Source organism: Pseudophryne corroboree, chromosome 5, assembly GCF_028390025.1.
Source record: "Pseudophryne corroboree isolate aPseCor3 chromosome 5, aPseCor3.hap2, whole genome shotgun sequence".
Lineage (NCBI taxonomy): Eukaryota > Metazoa > Chordata > Amphibia > Anura > Myobatrachidae > Pseudophryne > Pseudophryne corroboree.
This window is the reverse complement of record NC_086448.1, coordinates 706645923-706663419: the sequence shown is the minus strand read 5'-3', so window position 1 is coordinate 706663419 and position 17497 is coordinate 706645923. Positions and strand designations below refer to the sequence as shown.

The 17497-nt window shown below is 46.9% G+C and overlaps 1 protein-coding gene across 4 annotated transcripts in view; it reads left to right on the top strand.

The window, feature by feature from the left end:
- The window catches only part of LOC134929354 (uncharacterized), a 290903-nt gene that overhangs the window by 125741 nt on the left and 147665 nt on the right, over positions 1–17497 (top strand). The window contains exon 1 of one of the 4 annotated variants that reach the window (XM_063925023.1): positions 17106–17157. The exons of the other annotated variants lie outside the window; for them this stretch is intronic. Within the exon in view, the coding sequence (XP_063781093.1) occupies positions 17119–17157 (39 nt within the window). The 5' untranslated portion in view covers positions 17106–17118. Of the gene's footprint in view, positions 1–17105; positions 17158–17497 lie in introns of those variants that run through there. 4 annotated transcript variants of the gene reach the window in all.

Genomic DNA, 17497 nt, shown 5'->3' with positions numbered 1-17497 from the left:
ACCTTAATGGTGCCCATACACTTGTGAGATTGACCGCGATGCGATATCGCGCTTCGATTTCCCTTGAAGCTCCTTGTGCCATAGATCGCATCAAAAGTGCCTTTTTGTGCATTCGATGTGCATACAATCATGCGATTTATCGCATTTTCTTTGCGACCAGAAGTCGGGTGACCAGAATTGGGTGGAGGGGAGTGTCCAGGAAGTGAGCTAAATACCTCACAGATCGCACATCGCAGTGCGATAAATCGAATGTGGTAAAAGCAGCATGCGATCGCACGTGCGATCCGATAAATATTAAGTGCAGCACATAATATCTTGAGATGCGAGATTCGACCAGCGTGCCCGCGCATTGCATCGCGGAACACATTCGATGTGCATACAATCCTGCGATTTATCGCACCGATTCGATCGAAATCGAAGGGTTGTACCAGATATCTCACAAGTGTATGGGCACCATAACGGCTGCATCTCAGTTTTAACTTTATTTTAACGAAAACACTTTTTAAATAATATATTTTATTATGAGGACTTTACCTTTTGTTTTAAATAGGACTGTGGGCCTAATTTAGAGTTGTACGCTATTGCAATTGTGATTTTCTATGCTACGCAATTGCTAATGTTAGGAAGTGAAGCCAGTGATTGCAGGTCGGGGGTCTCTCCGTTCCCCCCTCTCCCGCCCCTACATGTACTTTGTGGTTGGAGTTGTTACCGCTGCTGCTTACATAGAAGCTGAGCGATAACGCTCGGACAGAGATCTTGGCATTGTCCCTCCCCCGCTGTGACACGCCTCCGTTTTGGGAAACAGATGCCGTTGCCTCCCCCTCCCCATCCCAAAATGGCATCAGATTGTCAATCACTGACAGCCTGATGACGTAGTGCGACCGACATCACAGACCCGTACTGGACTTGTGCAGTACAGGCCCAGCGCATGCACAAAGTACATCAGCACTGTGCGGCATGCACCGCTATAGCGACAGGACCTGAATCAGGCCCCTACTGCACATGTCAATCTCAGGACATGTCAACATCGATTATTATACAGATACACTGACTTTATATTCTACAATGTGGTAACATATTCTGAATATACAACAAACACAAATAATTATTATGTGTACAAGCTTAATTATAAGTGTACAATAAGCAGAAGGCTGTGCATCCTGATTGTAACATATTGTTAGTATCAGGTCACAAGCAGTGGCTTCGGGGAGGGGGAGGGTGCGGAGGGGGGGGGAGCGCTTACCCCCAGATCCCTATGGGAGAATCCTCCTTTAAAAAGTGTGCTGCCGCAGCCTGCTATTCCCCACGTGCTGTCCTAGGCTCTTCACAGATGCATTACTGGGAGGAGGCGTGGCCATGCTGAGCCTGCTGGGATATTCCCGCCTCCTCCCAGTAATGCATCTATGGAGAGCCGGCTAGGAGGACATGGGGCATAGCAGCAGGCTGCAGCAGCACACTACAGGAGGAGTCGCCCGTACTGTAGGTAATTGCTCAACCGCAGTGGGGATGGGGGTGGGGTCGTGGGGAGGTTTGGGGGTGAGCGCAAACATGTAATTTTTTTCTGCACCCCCCGTCCAACAGCTAAACATTGGCAGCACCCCTGGTCACAAGTAACGCTACATTTTCTGTTAGGTGTAAGTACCTGAACATTTATTAAAAATATTGATTTTGGCCATAGAGCAAACAGGAGTCCTTTGCAAACAAATTCTGAGCAGCATAATATTAATCTCGCCAGGTATCCAGTAACAAAAATGCTTAAACGCTTGGAACCATTGCAACAAACAATTCACCTTTGTAACAAACTATCAGGGCTTGTACAGAAGAGAGGTGATAAACGCTAGTTATCATTGTAGACAAAAACTTGGTACTTGTCCTTCACTTCAACAGAGCGTTAGAAGTGTGTTAATTACAGAGACTCCAAATTTACCTGCAGGAAAGTGTAGCAAGTCCTTAATAAGCATTTCCACATACTGTCAATGTATGGTACAGAGGGTAACGTCTATGAATACTGTATGTCAGCAAGTGTGAATGAACTGGTCCATTTCCTTACATTTATTGGGTACTCTGTGTACAATAAGGATTATGAACTCTAAAGAGGCCTATGTATTAATAACTGTGGCATCACGATTGATATTTTCATTTTGAATTAAAAATATCCCCGCTATACACTAAAGTTAACCTACAGCAGTGATCGCGCTGAGCGAAATATTTTGTGGGTCCCGTCACATATTATGGGTCATTGAAAGATTGCGCACTCCAAGACTTGCTTTTCAATAGGATATATTAACGCTCATTGCTAACCGATGTTTTCCTGAAGGTATACGTGCACTGACTATACAGTGTCAGTGCATGTACACTTTTTTTTTTGTATTGTCAGTGCATGTATACCTTGAAGAAAACATCGGTGGGCATTGAAACGTCGGTGAATGTAACATGCTATGAGCTTTAATATATTCTATTGAAAAGTAAGTATTGGAGTGCTGCATTCTTTCATTGCCCACCGCTACTTTTGCTGAAGGCACCAAGCAAGCTGAACCTTTGTATGTCAGCGAGTGTTGGTTCATTACCCATATAATATATATATATATAAACCATTATGAACAAGCAGCGCTCGAAGACTGAGTGTTATAAAGTCAATGTATTAAAACACATATGTGCATAACATTCCAACGTTTCGCTGCACAAGTGCCCCTTTGTCAAGGTGTGCCCCGAAACGTTGGAATGTTATGTGTTTTAATACATTGACTTTATAACTTAGTCTCCGAGTGCTGCTGCTTGTTCATATTGGTTTCTATTGGATTTATGCCAGAGGGCACCGCAGCAGATAACATTCTACAGGAGAGTGGTGGGGTGTGTGAGATCATGCTGTGATGTCATAATGACAACTGCCTGTATCAGGTCTGTGCTATTGCTGTCTCTTGCATATGCCCCCTGAGGCCTGGGACGGCATAGCACACTAGCAGAAGGTTAGTGACTGTACAAAGATAAGGGCAGCTTAGTTCGAAGCGTCGGCAGACTTTTAGCATGACTACTATAATATATGACTTATGACCTTGGGGATAGCATAGTATTGGATAAAAACAAAATCTCACACCTACAGGGACAGTGCTGTTACTTAACAACCACAAGCGCCTGCAAATGTGTCATTGGAGATATTTGAAGAGAGCTGTTTAGATGGGCCTAGATTGTCCCTAATTAAATCCTTTATGTCCGGCTGCACCTATGACATCTCCTTGGAGTTGTTTGGTGAGCCTATAATGTTGCAAGGTAATCCTGTACTCACTCTCTCTCTGCTGCCTAAATCCCAGTGTGCCAGTTTTGCAGTATGTTCCATTTCTATTAATTTGCAGAGGTGTAAGAGAATTATATTGTGCTTTAGTCAATACTTTTGCTTTTATCCAATATTATATACCGATATATCCACGCTGATCATGGCTACATCTGAGGTAAACGTGCATCCTCGACACAGTTGAGTGCACCTGCGCCAAGCCATGCCGAGCTGCGGCATTTGCCGCTCCCATTCATGCGAAATGGCCGCACAAACATTTTAGATGTCCAGACGTATGCGACGCGGTCACGCCTATCAAGGTGCATTTGCGGTATGATGTAGCTACGACGAGATTGGTTACATTTGTACAGTTGTAACTCCCTGTGAGCATCAGAGACAAGTGCTATGGTGGTTATGACTGTCGTGTATCCCCCCCCCCCCTCTCTTGCTCTCTTTTTTCACTCTCTCACCATCGACTGTGGGTGTGTTCTTCTCCGGCCGGGCAAAAGGTCAAAATAGCAGATTTTAGGTGTCAGAAGGGATCACTGGGTTCGGCAAGGTTAGTTGGTGGGCTAGAGTGCCTAGAGGGATGGGCAGTCCTTCAGCCATGGGTCTCCAGAGGTTTCCTCCACAAGGGGGGTTTTCCTCTCCTGAGTGCTGAAGGATGACTCTTCATGAGTCCTGAGGCTTCTGCCATCTTGTTCCTCTTATAGGACAAGTTTAGGATCTTGTTCCTCTTATAGGACCAATCTTAGTCCAAAATTCCCTACTTTATAATGCAGAGTAAATAATAATAATAATAATAATAATAATAATAATAAGTACAAAATAATAATAATAATCAGAAAAAGAAAAAGAACAAGAAGAAAAAATATTCTATATTTTACTTAAAATAAAAATAGACATTTATATTTTGCTTGAAGCTGACTTTATTTTTATTTTTATTAATGAATCCTTTCAAAAGGTGAAGAAATAACACATATTTGGGGAGACAAAAATATTAGGAGAGTTCAGAACCATACATTGTATATTCTACACAAGAGAGTACCAGGCGAGGCAGCCGCGTTGGACGCAATACATAGGTTACACAGTGCGATTATCAAAACATGGCAGTATGGCATACTAGGGTAAAATGAAAAGCAATTAACAGGACACCTAGGGCCCAGTGCCGGATTTGTCATTAGGCACGTGCCTACGGGCGGCAGCTGCTAGGGGTGGCAAGACAGTCCTCCCCTCACTTGCATTGGAGCAGCGGCATTGCTGTCTCCGTCCAACAATGACTGCACCTATTTTTTATTTATTTATGTAGCGCGCTGCCCAGTTCTGGCCCCGGCAGTTTACTTCTGGGTAGGGGGGGTGTAAGGGAGGGAAGTGACTGTGAGCCGCCCACTTCAATGTGTGTGCCCGGAGCCGCCTGTCACAAATCATATCTGTGGCAGCAGCACAGCTGCTGATGGCCGCCCCCGCATCCCGCCTCCAGCCCGCCCACCATGCAGCCTCCTGGCGTTTGCAACGTGGCGCAGCGGGGAAGCGGCTGCCAGCGTTGAAGAGTCCGTGCTCAGGAACTGGGGTCAAGCAAGATCTCCTATGTTACGCCATCAGATGACCAGGAGTGCGATCTCAGGACGGATGATGGTATCTGCAGTACCCATCAGCTTCTGTATTGTGCTGTATATACTGTGTAAGCTGTATGTACTGTTAGTGTAAGCTGTGTATTGTATGTATTGTGTATGTATTGTGTGGGTTAGCTGTATGTTTTGTGTGTGTGAGCTGTATGTACTCTGTACATGTCCTGTGCATGCTGGGTCGGTTACGTGATCCAGGCTGTCAGGATGCCGGCGGCCACATGACCGACACCGGCATCTCGACAATGAGAATGAAAACAGGAACGGGGTAATTATTTTAGCCCTCCCCTATCCCCCCCCCCCCCCCAAGTGCTTAACCTTAAGCACTCTCTCCCCCCTCGGGCTCTAACCCTAACAGTGACCCGATACTTACGGGCGGTCGGTGTGAGCTATGTATGCTGTGAGTGTTAGCTGCCATGCTGTATACTGTGAGTGGGAGCTGCTGTGTTGAGGGAGGGGGGTTTCTCACTAGCTCCCTGTCACCCCTGTTCTGTCCTGATGTTACCTCTGTTCTGTCACTGTCACTCCTGTCCACTCTGTCCTGTCCCTCCTGTCCTGGTACTATGACCTCTGTCCTGTCCTTGTCCCCACTGTCGTGTCCCTGTCCCAGCACTATCACGCCTCTCTCCTATCACCTCTGTCCAGTTCCTGTTACGCCTCTCTCCTGTCCCCTCTGTTCTGTCCTGTCCCTGCTCCATCTGTCCTGGTCCTGACACCTCTGTTCTAGGCCTGCCCATGTCACCTCTATCCTGGCCCTGTCACTCCTGTACTGTCCCTGTCACCTCTGTCCTGCCTTGCCTTTTGTTGTGACATCACTGTCCTGTCCCATCTTTCTTGCCCTGTTACCTCTGTCCTGGTCCTGTCCCCACTGTCATGTTCCTGTCACCCCTTTCTCCTGTTCCCTCTATTCTGTCCGGTCCCTGTTACCTCTGTCATAACCCTCTCCCTGTCACCCTTTGCATCTGGGTGGGGGGGCGGCCAATATCCTTGTGCCTAGCGGCGGCCTGACCCCTAAATCCGGCTCTGCTGTGGCCTAATTCAGACCTGATCGCTAGGCTGCGTTTTCGTATAGCCAGCGATCAGATCTGATCTGCGCATGCATATGCACCGCAATGCACAGGTGCGTCAGACCGCAGCGACGGGGAGCACCGGGCAGCGACGGATGGTGCGAGAAAAGCGATTGCACGGGCGATCGCAAGGTGACTGACAGGAAGAGGCCTTTTGTGGGTGGCAACTGACCGTTTCTAAGAAGTGTCCGGAGAAATGTAGGAGGGATCAGGCGTTTGGAGGGAGGGTTTCTGACGTCAGCACCGGCCCTGATCATCGCACTGGAAGAGTAAGTCCTGGTCTGTGCAGAGACTGCACAAACTTCTGTTTGTGCAGATCTCCTGAACATGCGATCGCACCCCTGCACAGCAATTTCCCCCTCCCCCTGTAGGCGGTGATTACCTGATCGCAGGGATGCAAAAAACGCACACTAGCGATCAAGTCTGAATTAGTGATGAGCGGGTTCGGTTCCTCGGAATCCGAACCCCCCCGAACTTCACCCATTTTACACGGTTCCGAGGCAGACTCGGATACTCCCGCCTTGCTTGGTTAACCCGAGCGCACCCGAACGTCATCATCCCGCTGTCAGATTCTCGCGAGATTCGTATTCTATATAAGGAGCCGCGCATCTCTGCCATTTTCACTCGTGCATTGCAGATGATAGGGAGAGGAAGTGCAGTGTTCTCTCAGTTTCTGTGTTCAGTGTGCTTCAAATATCTGTGCTCAGTGTGCTGCAAATATCTGTGCTCAGTGTGCTTGCAAATATCTGTGCTCAGTGTGCTGAAAATATCTACGTTCTCTGCCTGAAAAACGCTTCATATCTGTGCTGCATTGTAGTATATAGTAGGAGGACAGTGCAGAATTTTGCTGACCAGTGACCACCAGTTTTATATAGCAGTACGGTACAGTAGTCCACTGCTCTACCTACCTCTGTGTCGTCAAGTATACTATCCATCCATACCTGTGGTGCATTTTAGTTGTGCGCAGTATATATAGTAGGAGGACAGTGCAGAATTTTGCTGACCACCAGTATATAATATATAGCAGTACGGTACAGTGGGCCACTGCTCTACCTACCTCTGTGTCATCAAGTATACTATCCATCCATACCTGTGGTGCATTTTAGTTGTGCGCAGTATATATAGTAGGAGGACAGTGCAGAATTTTGCTGACCACCAGTATATAATATATAGCAGTACGGAGTAGGCCACTGCTCTACCTACCTCTGTGTCGTCAAGAATACTATCCATCCATACCTGTGGTGCATTTTAGTTGTGCGCAGTATATATAGTAGGAGGACAGTGCAGAATTTTGCTGACCACCAGTATATAATATATAGCAGTACGGTACAGTAGTCCACTGCTCTACCTACCTCTGTGTCGTCAAGTATACTATCCATCCATACCTGTGGTGCATTTTAGTTGTGCGCAGTATATATAGTAGGAGGACAGTGCCGAATTTTGCTGACCACCAGTATATAATATATAGCAGTACGGTACAGTACTCTACTGCTCTACCTACCTCTGTGTCGTCAAGTATACTATCCATCCATACCTGTGGTGCATTTTAGTTGTGCGGAGTATATATAGTAGGAGGACAGTGCAGAATTTTGCTGACCACCAGTATATAATATATAGCAGTACGGTACAGTAGTCCACTGCTCTACCTACCCCTGTGTCGTCAAGTATACTATCCATCCATACCTGTGGTGCATTTTAGTTGTGCGCAGTATATATAGTAGGAGGACAGTGCAGAATTTTGCTGACCACCAGTATATAATATATAGCAGTACGGTACAGTAGTCCACTGCTCTACCTACCTCTGTGTCGTCAAGTATACTATCCATCCATACCTGTGGTGCATTTTAGTTGTGCGCAGTATATATAGTAGGAGGACAGGGCAGAATTTTGCTGACCACCAGTATATAATATATAGCAGTACGGTACAGTAGGCCATTGCTATTGATATATTACTGGCATATAATTCCACACATTAAAAAATGGAGAACAAAAAATGTGGAGGGTAAAATAGGGAAAGATCAAGATCCTCTTCCACCTCGTGCTGAAGCTGCTGCCACTAGTCATGGCTGAGACAATGAAATGCCATCAACGTTGTCTGCCAAGGCCGATGCCCATTATTAAAAATTAAAAGCGTCTGATGAGAAGCGTAAACTTGCCAATATGCCATTTACGATACGGAGTCGCAAGGAACGGCTGAGGCCCTGGCCTATGTTCATGGCTAGTGGTTCAGATTCACATGAGGATGGAAGCACTCATCCTCTCGCTAGAAAAATGACGGGAAGAGGTGGCGCCTTCCACCATTTGCACGCCCCCTGCAAGTGCTGGAAGGAGCACCCGCAGTCCAGTTCCTGATAGTCAAATTGAAGATGTCACTGTTGAAGTACACCAGGATGAGGATATGGGTGTTGCTAGCGCTGAGGAGGAAATTGACAAGGAGGATTCTGATGGTGAGGTGGTTTGTTTAAGTCAGGCACCCGGGGAGACTCCTGTTGTCCATGGGACGAATATGGCCATTGACATGCCTGGTCAAATTACAAAAAAAATCACCTCGTCGGTGTGGAATTATTTAAACAGAAATGCAGACATTTGTCAAGCCGTGTGTTGCCTTTGTCAAGCTGTAATAAGTAGGGGTAAGGACGTTAACCACCTAGGAACATCCTCCCTTATACGTCACCTGGAGCGCATTCATCAGAAGTCATTGACAAGTTCAATAACTTTTGGTGACAGCGGAAGCAGTCCACTGACAACTAAATCCCTTCCTCTTGTAACCAAGCTCCTGCAAACCACACCACCAACTCCCTCAGTGTCAATTTCCTCCATAGACAGGAAAGCCAATAGTCCTGCAGGCCATGTCATTGTCAAGTCTGACAAGTCCTCTACTGCCTGGGATTCCTCCGATGCATCCTTGAGTGTAACGCCTACTGCTGCTGGCGCTGCTGTTGTTGCTGCTGGGAGTCGATCGTCATCCCAGAGGGGAAGTCGGAAGACCACTTGTACTACTTCCAGTAAGCAATTGACTGTCCAACAGTCCTTTGCGAGGAAGATGAAATATCACAGCAGTCATCCTGCTGCAAAACAGATAACTCAGGCCTTGGCAGCCTGGGTGGTGTTAAGCGTGTGTCCGGTATCCACCGTTAATTCACAGGGAATTAGAGAATTTATTGAGTTAGTGTGTCCCCGGTACCAAATACCATCTAGGTTCCACTTCTCTAGGCAGGCGATACCGAGAATGTACACAGACCTCAGAAAAAGAGTCACCAGTGTCCTAAAAAATGCAGTTGTACCCAATGTCCACTTAACCACGGACATGTGGACAAGTGGAGCAGGGCAGACTCAGGACTATATGACTGTGACAGCCCACTGGGTAGATGTATTGCCTACCGCAGTAAGAACAGCAGCGGCGGCACCAGTAGCAGCATCTCGCAAACGCCAACTCGTTCCTAGGCAGGCTACGCTTTGTATCACCGCTTTCCATAAGAGGCACACAGCTGACAACCTCTTACGGAAACTGAGGAACATCATCGCAGAATGGCTTACCCCAATTGGACTCTCCTGGGGATTTGTGACATCGGACAACGCCACCAATATTGTGCGTGCATTACATGTGGGCAAATTCCAGCACGTCCCATGTTTTGCACATACATTGAATTTGGTGGTACAGAATTATTTAAAAAACGACAGGGGCGTGCAAGAGATGCTGTCGGTGGCCCGAAGAATTGCGGGCCATTTTCGGCATTCAGCCACCGCGTGCCGAAGACTGGAGCACCAGGAAACACTCCTGAACCTGCCCCGCCATCATCTGAAGCAAGAGGTGGTAACGAGGTGGAATTCAACCCTCTATATGCTTCAGAGGATGGAGGAGCAGCAAAAGGCCATTCAAGCCTATACAGCTACCTACGATATAGGCAAAGGAGGGGGAATGCACCTGACTCAAGCGCAGTGGAGAATTTTTTCAACGTTGTGCAAGGTTCTGCAACTCTTTGAACTTGCCACACGTGAAGTCAGTTCAGACACTGCCAGCCTGAGTCAGGTCATTCCCCTCATCAGGCTTTTCTGGAGAGATTGAAGGAGGAGCTAAAACAGAGCGATTCCACTAGGCATGTGGGACTTGTGGATGGAGCACTTAATTCGCTTAACCAGGATTCACGGGTAGTCAATCTGTTGAAATCAGAGCACTACATTTTGGCCACCGTGCTCGATCCTAGATTTAAAACCTAAGTTGTATCTCTCTTTCCAGCAGACACAAGTCTGCAGAGGTTCAAAGACCTGCTGGTGAGAAAATTGTAAAGTCAAGCAGAACGTGACCCGTCAACAGCTCCTCGTTCACATTCTCCCGCAACTGGGGCTGCGACGAAAAGGCTAAGAATTCAGAGCCCACCCGCTGGCGGTGATGCAGGGCAGTCTGGAGCGAGTGCTGACATCTGGTCCGGACTGAAGGACCTGCCAATGATTACTGACATGTCGTCTACTGTCACTGCATATGATTCTGTCACCATTGAAAGAATGGTGGAGGATTATATGAGTGACCGCATCCAAGTAGGCACGTCAGACAGTCCGTACGTATACTGGCAGGAAAAAGAGGCAATTTGGAGGCCCTTGCACAAACTGGCTTTATTTTACCTAAGTTGCCCCCCCTCCAGTGTGTACTCCGAAAGAGTGTTTAGTGCAGCCGCTCACCTTGTCAGCAATCGGCGTACAAGGTTACTTCCAGAAAATGTGGAGAAGATGATGTTCATCATAATGAATTATAATCAATTCCTCCGTGGAGACATTCACCAGCAATTGCCTCCAGAAAGTACACAGGGACCTGAGATGGTGGATTCCAGTGGGGACGAATTAATAATCTGTGAGGAGGGGGATGCACACAGTGAAAGGGGTGAGGAATCGGACGATGAGGAGGAGGTGGACATCTTGCATCTGTAGAGCCAGTTTGTGCAAGGAGAGATTGATTGCTTCTTTTTTGGTGGGGGCCCAAACCAACCAGTCATTTCAGTCACAGTCGTGTGGCAGACCCTGTTGCTGAAATGATGGGTTTGTTAAAGTGTGCATGTCCTGTTTATACAACATAAGGGTGGGCGGGAGGGCCCAAGTACAATTCCATCTTGCACCTCTTTTTTCTTTCATTTTTCTTTGCATCATGTGCTGTTTGGGAACTATTTTTTGAAGTGCCATCCTGTCTGACACTACAGTGCCACTCATAGATGGGCCAGGTGTTTGTGTCGGCCACTTGAGTCGCTTAGCTTAGCCATCCAGCGACCTTGGTGCACCTCTTTTTTTCTTTGCATCATGTGCTGTCTGGGGACTATTTTTTGAAGTGCCATCCTGTCTGACACTGCAGTGCCACTCCTAGATGGGCCAGGTGTTTGTGTCGGCCACTTGGGTCGCTTAGCTTAGTCATCCAGCGACCTCGGTGCATATTTTAGGACTAAAAATAATATTGTGAGGTGTTCAGAATAGACTGGAAATGAGTGGAAATTATGGTTATTGAGGTTAATAATACTATGGGATCAAAATGACCCCCAAATTCTATGATTTAAGCTGTTTTTGAGGGTTTTTTGTAAAAAAAAAACCCGAATCCAAAACACACCCGAATCCGACAAAAAATTTTCAGGGAGGTTTTGCCAAAACGCGTCCGAATCCAAAACACGGCCGCGGAACTGAATCCAAAACCAAAACACAGAACCCGAAAAATTTCCGGTGCACATTACTGAATTAGAACCCTAGTTCTGCAGCTTACACAGTAAAGACAATGGTCTTACTCTGTAATTGCTTTTAGACATTTTTCTCCTTTATAACAATTTTCAAGTGAGCTGAAGGGAAAATAACAATAGAGGGTCAAGTTATATTTTGAAATAATTTTCAAAAAATTAATTATCTGACAAATAATAAAAAATAAAAAGTTATATTCTCTAACACTCCGAAGATGGTAAGCTCATATTGTGCTCATATTGTGAATTGCATAAATATTTATATGAAGCCCACATGGATTACTAACACCCCAGGAGGGATGTGATAACTCTGGGCTGTGGTAAGGGTTCCAATGACACAGACTTTGTTTCAGTGCAAAATAGACAAATACAAGTGTTATGAGACAACCTAAACATACAGTATGGTAATTACATTCTAAATTATTATTTTTATTATTGCCAGTTATTTATATAGCGCACACATATTCCGCAGTGCTTTACAGAGAATAATTTGGCTATTCACATCAGTCCCTGCCCCAGTGGATCTTACATTCTGTATTCCCTACCACATGTACATACAGACATATTCACGCTAGGCAGGGCCGGTCCTAGACCTTGTGGCGCCCAGGGCAAAAGTTTCTTGTGGCGCCCCCCCCACCCCACGGTAAAATAGAGTTTGTGCGTGCCAAAGGTGCGCGTTCAAAAATAGGGACGTGGCTTCTTCATAGGGAAGGGGCATGGCCACAGCTATCCCCCTGTAGTTGTGCCCCAGTAGCTGTGCCCCCTGTAGCTGTGCCCCCAGTTGATTTGCCCCCAGTAGCTGTGCCCCCTGTAGTAGTGCCCCAGTTGATTTGCCCCCAGTAGCAGTGTCCCCTGTAGTAGTGCCCCCAGTATGTGCCCCCTGTAGTTCTGCCCCCTGTAGATTTGCCCCCAGTAGCTGTGCCCCCTGTAGTAGTGCCCCAAGTAGCTGTGCCCCCAGTTGATTTGCCCCCTGTAGCAGTGCCCCCTGTAGTTGTGCCCCTAGTAGTTGTGCCCCCTGTAGATTTGCCCCCAGTAGCAGTGCCCTCTGTAGTAGTGCCCCCAATATGTGCAGAGAAGATCTGGGGCTGTAGTCAACGGCAGCATGCTTGTGAATGTAGCCATATCTTTTGCGCATTGTACCATACTTGCCTACTCTCCTGGGATGGCCGGGAGGCTCCCAAAAATCGGGTGACCCTCCCGGCCCCCCGGAATAGCAGGCAAGTTTCCCGATTTTAGGGGTTCCCCCTGCCCGGCCGCCCACTTAGCAAGTAAAGTGGGCAGTCCGGGCAAGCGATGATGCGATTCTTGTTGAATCGCGTCATCATAGCCACGCCCCCTGCTGTATAATGCCGGTAATAGCGGCATTAGACAGCGGGGAGCGTGGCTTACATGACGCGATCCTGCAGCCACGCCCTGTTCCACCTCCGCCACGCCCCCGTTCCACCTCTGGACCGCCCCCTCTTCACGTCACGCCACTGCCCATCCCATTGCTGAGCCGACCTGGCTGCTCTCTCCGGGCAAGTATGCATTGTACTATATCGTTTGCCCAGCCAATCACCATACCACATTGATGTCTCCTTGTTTCTGTAAGAGCACAGGGGCAGAGCTACAGTAATTTTATTTGCCTCATACTATCAAAGCAGTTACAAGTGCCGGATCTTCATTCCATCGTATACTGGCCCACTCTCTCCACTTATTCTGATGAACATTTACCGTAAGCAAGAGAACTCAACACTGACATACTCACATAAAGAATCAGATTCGAGCTCCATGTTGTGAATTTAGGCCAATGAGGCCCCCTTGTGGTCTAAAAAGCTATAACTGGTTGAAAGGTGTACTTCACTCACAAAGATCGCATAAACACATTTAGCTTTTAATAGTGTATCTTTAGCATGCTAGCATTGCAGCTTTTGATGTGTGTGACTGGTTCCCTCCTTGTAAAATCATAGACTCTGTTCAGAAAGTAGGATCTCCCCGATGATGATGACAATTTGTCAGCTGATTTGGATCTCACCACTTATTATGGCACAGAGCTTCAATGTTATATTGTATCCTTAATTAATGGTTGTACTCTCACCCCCAAGGCACAGGGAAGTGCTGTACCCAAATACTTAACCTAATTCCAACCCTAATGTTGACTTAACTACCCAGCCTGAAGGAAGAATGACAGTCACTTATGGAGTGAAGAAAAGTAGTTATCATTATTTGTTTTTAGGCTTGGCCTAAGGGGCTTTCCTGTATACCCCTTGCACAAGCCAGTGTTGGCCGCACTAACTACAGTGATGGGAGATAGCTTTTTTTGTACCTTATCTCATGCATACAAATACATGTGAGACCTTTTTTAGATTGAACCCGTTTTTAAAGTCATCTGTGACGCCTATATAGGCACTATTACAATGTCTGCTGAAGAGGCCATATTACGGAGTTAAAAGCGGCAAGAATGGGAGATTGATTGAATGTTAGAGAAAAAGGGAAGGTAGACTCAAGGATGACACCCAGACAGCGCACTTGGGGAACAGACGAGAGGAATGAATGGGAAGACATCAGGGCATGAGAGGTAAATTTGGGTACTGTTAGCATACACATGATATTGGAGATTGTAGGAGCAAGTGGTTATTAGTAACCTTGGCAAGGACTGTTTTGTTGTAATGGAAAGACCTATGGCTAGATTGGATTTTGTATAAGTGGGAATAGTAGGAAAGAAGTGAGGCAGTTGTATACATACCACTCAAGCAGGTTGTGGAGAGATGGAGCTAGGGCTGTCTTTTCATATGGGCTCAGTGGGCACTTGCCCAAGGGCCCCAGGAGTCTAAGGGTCCTAATCTGATAGCTGAGGGTCCCCTCTTTCCGGGGTACCAGATTTTTTTAAATCGGCCCTGGGGAACCTGAGATATCTGACTTCAAAGCAGTGGTCCACATCCGAGCCTGTTAATTGCTCTTCCCAGCCAGATATCTCGGGTTCTGTCTGACTTAGAGTTTTTCGGAGGGTATAATCCAAAATATGGGACTCTCCCCTTTCGGTGGACACTGTCAGCTTGTCTCTAATATGCCCAGAACCAGAGGTATCAGCCTTCCAGCAGCTGGTCCCTGCTCCAGCTCCACACGCCTGGTATGCAGTTTTACATTTACGTTGGTGGATTGCTCTGGCTCCTGAACTCTGATCACCAAGTCCCCAGTACCTCCTGAAAGGTGTCCCCAGGACATCCTGAAAGGTGTCCCCAGTACCTCCTGAAAGGTGTCCCCAGTACCTCCTGGAAGGTGTCCCCAGTACCAAAATCTATTTCCAGGAACCGGAGATATCTGCAGTCTAGCAAGCTGCCCTCCCACCAGAAAATGATGAATATTAAGCCCACTCCGCTATCCACCCCTCCCCTGCGTATTAAACCCTGCCCTACCACCCAGGAAGTCATGTACTGGGGCCCTTCATTCAGCCCAATGCCCCTTTTACAGTTTAGTGTTCTCCCACCATCTGTGCAGTAAAGGAGTAATTAGCAGCAATTACTGCGCCAGGTCCTACATGCTGAGCAGAAGATAGAACACCCCGTACCACCTGAGGGACATCAGAGATGCCACTGATAGCACCCCCACCTCTGCCGCTGCAGGATGCATAGGAGCCCCGGTGCATTGCTTTGCCCAGTGGCCTACACTGCTGTTAAGACGGTCCTGGATTGAGCAATAATTAGAAAGGGAAGAGAGGTCAATGGAGTGTTTCTTAAGGCTAAGTGGAGGTGCCACAAGAGAGTAGTACCCCCCAGGAGCCTATCACAATAGAATATGGCAACTAATAGGGATAAAAGATAAAAATAGTGCAGTATTGAATGTACCCAGTTGTGCTCTTGGTGATTAATGTACTTACATTTCATACATGAATAGGAAGCTTATGTGATCCAATGATAACTGACTCTTTACTGGTAGCTTTTCTCTCCAGGCTAGAAATAATGAAATCACCATCACATGTTTAATAAAAGTCACATTATAAAGGTTAAAAATTAGAAAAAGGCTTGCAGGCTTATCTGGTGAGTAATATATAGCAGTGAGGTACTAAGGGTTTTTCTATGTAATTGCAGTGCACCAAGCCCACCAGGGGGGGGGGGGGGGGGGAGAATGCCGGTACTGGAGTCCTGGGCCCAGCCAGAAAGGCGATCAGGGTGGCAGCGATTTGGGTAGAGCCGGCCCGACAGTGATGCAGCTAGCGCATTGGCAGCCACAGACTGCAGCCATGTAGAGACATGGCCAGCAGCATTTTAAATGTGGAACTGGCTTGCTGACCAGCAGCCAGTGAGGAGCCACTTTCTCCTGATTGGCTGCTGGTCCGTAAGCTCCGATTGGCTCGCAGGCTGCGACTGGTGTCACATTTGAAATAATGCTGTCCCTGTCTCTACATTGCTGCTGCCTGCCGCCGGCGGTGCGCTAGCTGCAACACTGGTGGCCGGCGCTACCCACACCACACTGCTGCCGCGCAGGCCCGGAATCCACTACTGCTGTGAAGCTCAGAGGGGGAGGGGGAGCCGCTCCTCTCAGGTCCTCCCCTTTCCCCTTCTTTCTGACTGCTGGGCTTGCGTGCTGGGGATCTGACATCATGTTTTAGTGACCGTCCCCGGCGCCAAATGTCTATAAGAGAGCTGCCAGCTGGTGTCCAGGCCAGGGAGGAGGAGGAGCAAGGCTAGAATTATATAATTGATTGATTGATTGATTGATTAACCTGTTACACCCACATCCCAAACTTTGGCCATTTGTTTTTAAACTGGTTAACCTCCAGTTAATGTCCCACTCCTGCTGTAGCTCCACCCACTTTATCCACAGCTCTGCTCACCTCTGCGTCGCGCCTTTCCCCCTGGGGGGAACCTTCCCATTTTGCCAGTGCCGGGCACCACAATTTATGATGGCAGCCCTGCAGTGTACGGTTCCCAGGAGTATAGTATGTAACTTCCAGGCCACATTCTTCCTCCTTATGGCAGTGTCCCAAATAAAACATCCTTAACATATTCCTGACTGAAAATACAAACCCTGTCTAATGACATGGTGTCTTCCTCTAGATCTCTTAAGGCAGGGATTATTTCCCTTTTTTGCTTTTAATGTTCCCCAATGGATTTCATTGTGTGTGGACAAAATGATCACTTACTGTACCTGGTTATTCTAGGGGGCTCTAGAACCATTGTTAGAAGTGCACATGCCCTTTGTATTGGAGGTAGATCGACCAGTTGTCTGGGGTTTTTTCCTGCCAGGAAAATCTTGTTTTGAAATCGTTGTTGGTATAATTACTGTGAAGGAGGGGATCTAGACTGCACACCCTAACTACATGTAATGATAGGTGCTATCTTGCTGAGGCTTATAGTGCCTCACACAAAGAGAATAAGATGCAAGTGCACTATTCAAACATTGCTAATTACTGTAATGCCTGCCTCTCTGTCCATTATTTTTGTGTCTTTTTAGATCCAGTATATCTATTAATGCCTCCAGCGTGCTATCCTCTCGATCAACCCAAAAAAGTAAGTTTAGAATTTTTTTTTAGATGTTGTATGGTGTAGGCTATTATTATTATTATTATTATTATTATTATTACATTTTATTTATAGGCTTGGACTGTTTAAATGCTGTGTACTGTAGGCTAGAATTAAATAAACTGCAACACATTTCCTTTACTGTCAGATTTTCTTTGCACCTCTTCCCTGTCTCTGAATCATTCCCTGTTTGTTTCATTACATCCCCAACACGATTCCTCACTCACACGATGACAGATCACTTTCAAACAAACAAGTCATTTTTGCTATTACATACTGTACACACTTCTTTGTTGTTAGACTCCCTGACGCTGAAGACTTTTATGCT